General features: G+C 37.4%; 1 protein-coding gene across 1 annotated transcript in view; it reads right to left on the reverse strand.

The window, feature by feature from the left end:
* Positions 1-8,114: 8,114 nt before the first annotated feature.
* The window catches only part of kcnj5 (potassium inwardly rectifying channel subfamily J member 5), a 25,421-nt gene continuing 24,089 nt past the window's right edge, over positions 8,115-9,446 (reverse strand). The window contains exon 4 of the mRNA XM_016242226.1: positions 8,115-9,140. Coding sequence (XP_016097712.1) covers positions 8,800-9,140 — 341 coding nt within the window. The 3' untranslated portion in view covers positions 8,115-8,799. The remainder of the gene's footprint in view (positions 9,141-9,446) is intronic.

The raw sequence follows: 9,446 nt of genomic DNA on the forward strand, positions 1-9,446 counted from the left end.
AGAAACTCAATGACTTCAAGAGGGAAAGTAAACTGGTTTTATTGAATCGTATCATTGAAATAAGTAAAAATAAATGGTTTTCTTTTGCACTTTTTCTGTTTTCATATTTCTGTTCTCTGTGTAACTGTGACTCTCTGGAGGATTGAAGCAGCAGATGCAGAAGCAAGCTAATGTCTTCAGAGTAAACAGGCACAGGGCATTGTTTTTAAGAGAGAGAGAGATAGAGAGAGAGAGAGAGAGAGGATAATGTGTGTGTGTGTGTGTGTGTGTGTGTGTGTGTGTCAGAGAGAGAGTAAACAGGCGCAGGGCATTGTTTTTAAGAGAGAGAGAGATAGAGAGAGAGAGAGAGAGCAGATCATGTGTGTGTGTGTGTGTGTGTGTGTGTGTGTGTGTCAGAGAGAGAGACATGTTTGAGGTTTAATAAGACCTTATATTGTGATCACATATGTAACATTACCCTAATGCAATTGGCAGACGCTTTGAAGAAATGTAAATTGCAATCAGTGTACACATTTTATCGGTTCATGCATTCCCTGGGAATCAAACCCAGGACCTTGGCATTGTTAGCATCATGTTTTGAGCATAACATATTTGAATGCATAACTATGAAATGATAGAAAAAAATGAAAAGATACTTTTAAATATGAAACTAAAACTGCCAGTAGGTGGCGGCAAATCACTGTCTTAATGAGTCATTGAATCATTCATTCAACCTATTCATTCAGGAATGAAACAAGGGTCTATAAATATAAAAATCAAGAACTCACTGCAATACCTGATGCTTAAAGTTGCAAAATCCACATTTTCCGCTAGCAAAAGTGGACAGATCTCTTACTCTCTAGAGGAAATCTGGCATCCTCTCATCAGTTCAGTTCAGCGCGTATAGTAGAGAAGGAAGGAATGGCTTATGTTCCATAATCACTGTCTTGGAAAAGGCATATGGTATTGCATAATTCAGAAGCCACATAAGAGATTACATCACTGTAAAAACTGTAAAAAGAAACGGACTGGCAGCACAACAAAACAGTCTATTATTAACAAGGTCTGTTTCCTTTCCTTTTCTTTGTTCATTCATCCCAAATATAAAAACACAAGGTGTCCAGTACCACAAATAAGTAACCGCTACTGTGTTTTAAAAATAGTGATATGTCTGTAAGTGTGGAGCGCAGATGTGGTTTTGAAGACAGTGAAGATCTCAGTTGAATTTAGTTATACCTTCCTGCCAATGAATGTGTGTACAGCAATGTTGTCTGATCAAAGATAGTCATAGGTGATCATTTACAGTTTTTAAGGGCCTAACAAGACAATTCTGATGTGATGAGCAACTCGATCTCATGAAAGTGCTTATAAATAGTACGCCAAATAAAAACGAAAACTCGTGGTATTGATACGCAAAAATGGACTTCGGCGTGTATATGCTACGCGATGGGTAGGTTTAGGGTTGTGGGGTAGATGCGTATCATATGTACGCGAAAACTGCATATCATATGCACGCCAACAAATTTCGTATCATATGCACGCGAAAACTGCGTATTATATGCATGCCGAACACATGCGTATCATATACACGCCAAAGTCCATTTTTGCGCATCAATACCACGAGTTTTCGTTTTTATTTGGCGTACTATTTATATGCATTTTCATGAGACCGGGCTCTGATGAGAGGAACTAAGAAACCTCTAAGGAGTTTACAGAAATCCATCAGCAATGTGAGCTCAAAGGAAGGAAACACATGAAATGCAGCTGTACATTTCTTGGTGGAGTGAATTTTTCAGAAATCTGAACCCAAACTCCTTTAGCTGTGTGCTCTACTACTGCCTGCCAGACAGCCAATTAAAGACAGCCATGTGTGATTTTCTTATCTTGTGTAACTTAACTAATCATGACTTATAGATCATATTGTTATTTTGGAGTGAATAAAACATGAATATATAATAATATATTGAAAATTCTAATTAACATTCGATACTCAGAAATCATATAGGCTAGATGTAAGATTTCCCTTTATTGTACAATTGCATGGTTTGACATGCTTCTTAACGCAAGGAAACATAATTGCAAACAATGATCATTTGTAAATGTCACCCTGCTCCTCTGAGATTCTGCCTTTTCATGGATACTTATATATAGATAGAGAGGAAATGAGGGGCCACTCGATGATAGAGGCCTTTTAGAGAGATATTTTTATTCGTAAATAAGGCTCTTAGTCCCTTTAGCCTAGCTGTACAGGTCTGCCTAACCCACTCCCACATATACTCTAAAACAACTTTCACAATATAATCACAGTGCCTCAACCAGCCTTGTCAAGCAATGATGCACACACACACACACACACACACACACACACACACATACATACACACACACGCACACACACACACACAGGTTTGTTTTTATGGTTTATGGGCACTCTCTATAGGCGTAATGGTTTTTATACTGCACATACCGTATATTCTATTGTCCTACACCAACCCTACCCCTAAACCTACCCCTCACAGGAGACTTTCTGCATTTTTAGATTTTCAAAAAACTTAATTCTGTGTGATTTATAAGCTCGTTTACCCGTGGGGACCTCAATTTAGGTCCCCACCGTGACATGAGTCTCCATGAGTCTGTGTGTATTCAGACACACACACACACACACACACACACACACACACACAAAACAGTCTGACTCATGCTCTTTGGGTCCAAAATGCATCTGGCGGACCACAACTTTTGTGTTTATAATAGACTTACACACACACACACACACACACACACACACACACACACTGAAGTAATTCTGAGTAATGTCTAAGTCAAGCTCTTCTGAACCACTCTGCATGGAGAACTTGCCTATAATTACAAAAACATGTAACACAAAATCTGACATCTAAAATACAAAGTGAACAAATTAAAAACAATGAGTCTGAATGAATGAATGAATGAATGAATGACTCTAGAAATGCCATGCGGTGTAACCATCAAGTAAGAAGTAGTAACACGTTTAATAATGTTAGAGTACATCCTAATAGTATACATATATGTATATATATACTTTCCTTTCCTTTTTACAAATATCATACATTGTTCATTGATAATAAGTCTCACCATGTGACATTTTACCCCCTAAATTAATTTGGCATATTTATGGTTAAGAAATAATAATTAAATAGTATGCCAAATTATTTATTAAGGTTTGCTTTTGATTAATTAATTAATTAATTTAGGCTTTTCCCCTCATTATCATCTCAGGCCATAAACACACTGTATATACATACATATATGTATGTATGTACAGTATATATTAATACAGAATTAAAACATTAACTATTCAAGTCATTGTATGTTCTGTATTTTAATGTATTTTTAAATAAAGACCCATACCAAGGTTATTGTAGTTAACAAAAAATAAACTAATTGAAATTTAGTTGAACTAATTTTATTTTAGCTAGTTGCCAAGGAAACATTTATCATTTTCAATTCATTTTACTTCACAAACTAAAATAACAAAAAATGAAACCAAAATAAAAATTATACTATAGTCATACTACCCCCCCCCCAAAAAAATTTTTTTTATAAAAGATAAACACACAACAAAATTACAACAAATTTGACAACAACTAAAATAAATGAAAAATATAACGATAAAAGTAATTCAAACTAAAATAACACTGATCCAGATGAAAATAAAACTCATTGGAAACCCTTCAGATGAATGTTGTGTGGTTGTGTTTTCTCTCAGCTCTGCGTGGATCCTAGACTCTGTTTGGGCCCTCGGCTCTGATCTTTCATCCATAGCATGTTCTCTCTCTCTCACCCCTTCCAGCCATGTACCATCAGCTCCAGATTTCGCTCTGCTTCAGTCCTTCCCCTCACGTTGTTCTGAAGAAAATGCATGAGGCCTATCCCAGCAAACACCTCTCCAGGAGCTCCTCAAACCCCAACCGCCTGCTTTTCCTCTCTTATCGCTCTGCTTTCTTTTGAGAGATTATTGATTTTGCTATTGATGGAGGTTTTCCTTTTCGGCTCAGCCATATGTTCTTGTTCCAAGATTGATGGAGCTGCAAGAGAAACCCTGAAAATCATTTGAAGTTTCTGTTTAGTGCAGCCATTTTCCACAGATGCTTTGGTCCTCTGCGCAGTGTGAAAACCATCTCTGGGATGGAACAAACTCATGTTATATAATGCTGCGGTGCTTGAAATCCATCTACTTTGGCTGTCAGATTTAAGAGCATCTGTCTCTTTCAACACTCAATTAGCCATAATGGCTGTTCAGATGAAATACTCAAATCAGCACAGTCTTTATTTCAGCAGTTTAGGATGTCATTCCAGTCAATTTGTGGTGTGTTAAACAAATTGTATTGTTTGCATCTTGCATGCTTTCCGTGACTCTATCAGAATGGACCTGAGACCTATATTTTGGTCATGTGGTGAAAGACTATACTGCATGTGATAAGGCTGAGAAATAATGTTCCAGCAGGAAACGCTGTGGGCGTCAGATTACTTTTCACTCAGTAGATAAACTTATAAATGCTCATGCATAACAAACATATCCTCTCTGCATCATAATGATGTGTTTGAGATTCACTAACAATAAGCCTAATAAAAATATAAATGAAATTAATGACTATGAAAATGCCATGTCATCAATTAAAATGTAATAACATATTTCTATACACCTTGTGTGAATGTAGATATATTAATCATTATTTTCAAGTAATTCACACGCACACAGACCCACACACACACACACACACACATACACACATTGAATGAATCGATTCCAGGTTTTTAAAATGATATTCTCATTAATGACACTTGTGCAGATAGTGGATGATCAGTTTCAATGCATATGTATATTAACAGACTGAAGGAAGTGAGGTCACGACTGTTCTGTGACTGAGCAGTTTCTCAGCTCTTCAGGGATAACTGTGGTTGCTTTCAGGCTTGCTGTGTGATTCATTTGAAGGAGTCTGGTCTGTTTTCTAGACTCTCAAATAGACCACAGCATCGAAAATGTCTAGAGGACTGCAGAAGAAACTTCCTCAAGTTTTCAATGTGGGAGGGTTAGACTTGGGATTTGATCTAGGACTGTTGTGTAAGTCTAAAACATGATAGGCCCATCTGATGACTTACTAGACTGATCCTGCAAAGCTCTGATAGTAGGGTATATAGGACATCGAGACCCTGCTGTGAATTAAAGCTCATCGAAAGAGCAAAGCTAAAGGATTGGTCATGATCTGGTCATGAGCTGGTTTAAGCTACTATAGCTCCTGCTCATAACCAGCTCAGGACCCACTAAGGGCCAGCTCAAACCAGCTGCCATGCTTCAAAACATAGCCTAGCCATGCATATGCTGTTTTTTTCAACAGGGTAATTATAAATGCATGTTAATTTCAGGTGTAAGAAAGCCTTATTCATGTCTGTGCAACTGACTCTGAAATCATCCCAGATATTACAGTGTTTCCTCTCACATTCCCATGCAGAATGTGTTTGGCTGTCGGCGGTGGATTTCTCTCTCTTGCCAACTTCAGTTTGCACAAACAAACAGCTCTAACAATTCAGCACTCTACGTTTCATTGCATTTCTTAATAGCGCATGCTGTCTTCACAGTGCAACATTCTGTGCTCTTTCTGTGCATTGAAATTCACAGGCTTTGTTTTAAAAAGAAAGTGTTGCATGCTATCAAAAACGAGAATTGACATTGAAAATATCATTTATTTAGGATATAATGTTTGGAATGTTGTTAGTCATTTCTAATTGATTAGATTACTGTTATTCAGGTGTATTCGTTATTCGTTTCTCATGACCAAATATGGCAATGAATTGGGAATTGGGAACACCCCTAGTCGCTGGTCATTAATATTTGTTTTGAAACAATGAGAAGAGAAAGGAAGACCGGCGTGTTCTTATGAGCAGTGATGCATCCATGTATACAAATCCATATTGATTGTATAAATATGTACATCCTGACACCATTGGACAGCATGTTTTCATATAAATACATACTTGCGAAAACCAGTGGATATATGTATACAGTAGGCCTGTCCTCACTAGGGAAGTATAGGATTGTTTAATGAACCACACTTTCAGAGGACCTGGGCAATGTGTAGAGTGGCTCCAAAAGTCACGTTTAAAAACATTGTAACAAAATGTCAAACCAAATTATTTTAATTATTCATATTAATATATGTATATATATATATATATATATATATATATATATATATATATATATATATATATATATATGACCAAAATCTGATCAGATTACTTTTGAACAACTGACCTCTGGTGATTCCAAATGGATTAGACTGAGGCATCTTGTGTTGATTTGAGAAAAATCTGATAAATATACACTATTGTTCTACACTTAGGAACACTATAACACCTATATATACATATATATATATATATTTTTTTTTTTTTAAGAAATGCTTCTTATTTTCAAAACTAAATAAATAAATAAACAAATAATACACACAAAGAAGTCTGTTAGGCTTGGAAAGATAACACAGTTAATACACTAAGACAGATTTGTTTGTAGATGCCACTTGATTTGAACTTTTGTTATGTGCAATCCAGTGTTATTCAGACATTACGTCTAAAATCTTTTTTGGGGCCATCTTATGAGGAGGAACAAACTGTATTTGGTCGGTTAACAGCTTGCCAACCATAACCAGCCTACATTAGATTACTGAACTATATTACTAGTGTATATTACTACTATTTATTGGACATTTGGTGTTTTTAATCATATTGCTGTGGCCACATTTTATAAAAGGTTTTAGGCACTTCATGTTGTGTTAAACTCATTGTAATGCACAGCCCTAAGTGGCTTATTTCTTTATTATAAATGTATTTTACTGTATGTATGCATGCCGTTTTAAGGATTAAACTGCTTATTTGAGTTTCACAGGCAGTATCTCTGGTATACAGACTGATAAGACATTGTGCTGTTTTGTACTCTAAGCCTTTTGACATTTCAAACGTATTGTTCTTTTTGGTTTTATTAAACTGTTTGATTAGTCGTTAAGCAACTTTCACGGAGCATGGAGACGGATGATGAGGAATGTCTTAGTGAGCAGCAGTTAAACTCAGTGGTATTATAAATTGATTTGTGTTCCCAAAGCAGTCAGTTGTGCTCAGGTGTATCTTCCTCACAGGAACTTCATGCACTTTTTCTTTTTACAAAAAAGCATGAGTGGTAAATTTAGAGAAATGTAAGTAACTTGTATGTGCCCCAGTTTCTGCAGATAATTAATTTCTCATCATCTTTGAATAATGCATATGCACCGTGGGCAGAAGGAGCACTGCCTGGTAACATATGGCTGGAACAAAGCATATTGTTTAAGAAAATCATTAGAACTACACTATTCAGAGCCAAACAGAAAACTTCTCTCAGCATCTGCAACTGTCTGTTTGTCCAGGAACCATTACACATCGATACACAAAAAACACAACACAAAACCTGAACTAAACTAGTGTTGCAAGCCAGATTTGAGTGTAGATTTTCTACATTCACATTTTTCTTGAAGGTTTCAAATTTATATGAATAATATTTTATATATTTATATATTGTATATGCAATTACCCTATAGTGCATTTAGAACCCAAAGTCCAAAAAGGCATTGTGTTCGTTGATATGGAAAGACTCGCACACATTAAAGCCACTTTTCTCATGACTATGTCTATACTTGTCTATAAATCATCATCAGTTTCCCTAATTGAACCACACACTGCTTTAGTCTATTCCCCATGTACAAAACCAAAAGAAATAACAACAGTAGTCACTTATATGTTTCTTTATGTATTTTATTTATGTAAATAGCCTGCATATAATATTATTCTATGAAAATGACTTGCCATTGGTGAGTTCCCTCTAAAATGCGTCTTTAAAATACTGCACCGTTGTCTCTGCGGTGAATGAAGCTCTCCTCTCACCTTAACCCATAATTTATTTGTACAATTTTTGTAGAAAGCGTTTGAGTTTTTGAAGTCTGCATGCCTTAGAAAATACCCTGTTTAGAAAGTGTATAGAACTTTCCTTAGGGTTCATGCTTTGAAACACAGTTCTTCGGACCGCTTGAAAATGCGACTGACAGTCTCACGCGCGTGGCCTCAAACTTGCACACAAATCAAATGTGATAGAGATGAAATACGAGTCCAGGAGCGTGGACCGGCCAAGATTGAACTTCACAGAGACAATGCATGTGCAATATTTCCATTCGTCGCCGTTATTTTAGTGTACTGCAGGTTTTCATTACCATACGTCTGCCACTGCAGCGGGTTGTGCTTTACTCTGACATTTTCCAGCTTCCATCTTGCATTAAATTCAAACACATGCACTTCAATATGAGGGGGAAATTAATAATTATAATGCATAATTATAATGCAGATAAAACATACAACAGAGAAGCTTAAAGAAACCAACACTGCGGGCCTTCGCCGTGGATAAACACGCAAGCGTTGTGTTTGCATTGGGATTCTATTAAAGCTGATTTGCTATGGTTAGTTTAAGGGGCTTGACCTCTGAGTCATTCATTGTGTACAGTATATGGCTACTATTTCATCCTTGAGGTACAGGGAGTTGATTGATACCATGAAAATCTGCACAACAGAGTTTATTAAGCTAAAATAGAGTATGTGTAGGTGTCAATACTGTATAAATATACAGATTCTCATCTGTTTGTGCGTCTAACCTCAATCTACACATCAGCTCGGCTCTCTAGAGGAATCAGGGGTCATATTGCATGGGTGCTGCAAGGATATCTCTCCATGCAAGGGGAAAGAAGCTTGCCAGTCTCTACAAACTCAAGGGTTCTCCTCCAAGCGGTTGGCAGAGCCGTTGTTGGTCTCTGCGGGCTTCTCGTCGTCCTTCTCCCACTCGTCCTGTGTGGTTTGGCTGGAGAAGGGGTCTGTGTGCTGCCTGAGGTCGGGGCTGAGGAGCGGCAGGTGAGGGAGGAGCGGACTCTCTTTTAATCGAGCGGACAGTTCTTTAGAGCTACAGGTTGGGGTGTTGGTCTCGTATATGTCGTGGAAGTTGTTGTAGTCGACTTCGTAGAAGCCCTTTTCCAGAGAAAGCACCGGGGTGAAGCGGTAGCCCCACAGCACTTCCGAGTCCAGGTAGGAGCTGCGTGCTTGACACGTCATGCCTGGATACGTGGACAACAATATGGGCACAGACGCACACACATGCAGGTGCATACAAAAACACATGAACATGTGCACAAGGTTTTACACACACACACACACACACATAAATGAAGGTGGGGAGAGAGGGAGAGAAAGAAATAATTTATTATTTATGAGACAGGCTCTCAGTGTTTACAGTGCTGTACAGGTCAGATGATATTGGAGTTACAAGCTTTTGCGGTGAGATATGGGCTGTATCAGTTCGTGAGCTGCATTTCACAATACTAAATTACTGTATGCCCTCCATTATATAATACACATATATA

The sequence above is a fragment of the Sinocyclocheilus grahami genome, unplaced genomic scaffold, assembly GCF_001515645.1.
Source record: "Sinocyclocheilus grahami isolate Dianchi unplaced genomic scaffold, SAMN03320097.WGS_v1.1 scaffold649.1, whole genome shotgun sequence".
Classification (NCBI taxonomy): domain Eukaryota; kingdom Metazoa; phylum Chordata; class Actinopteri; order Cypriniformes; family Cyprinidae; genus Sinocyclocheilus; species Sinocyclocheilus grahami.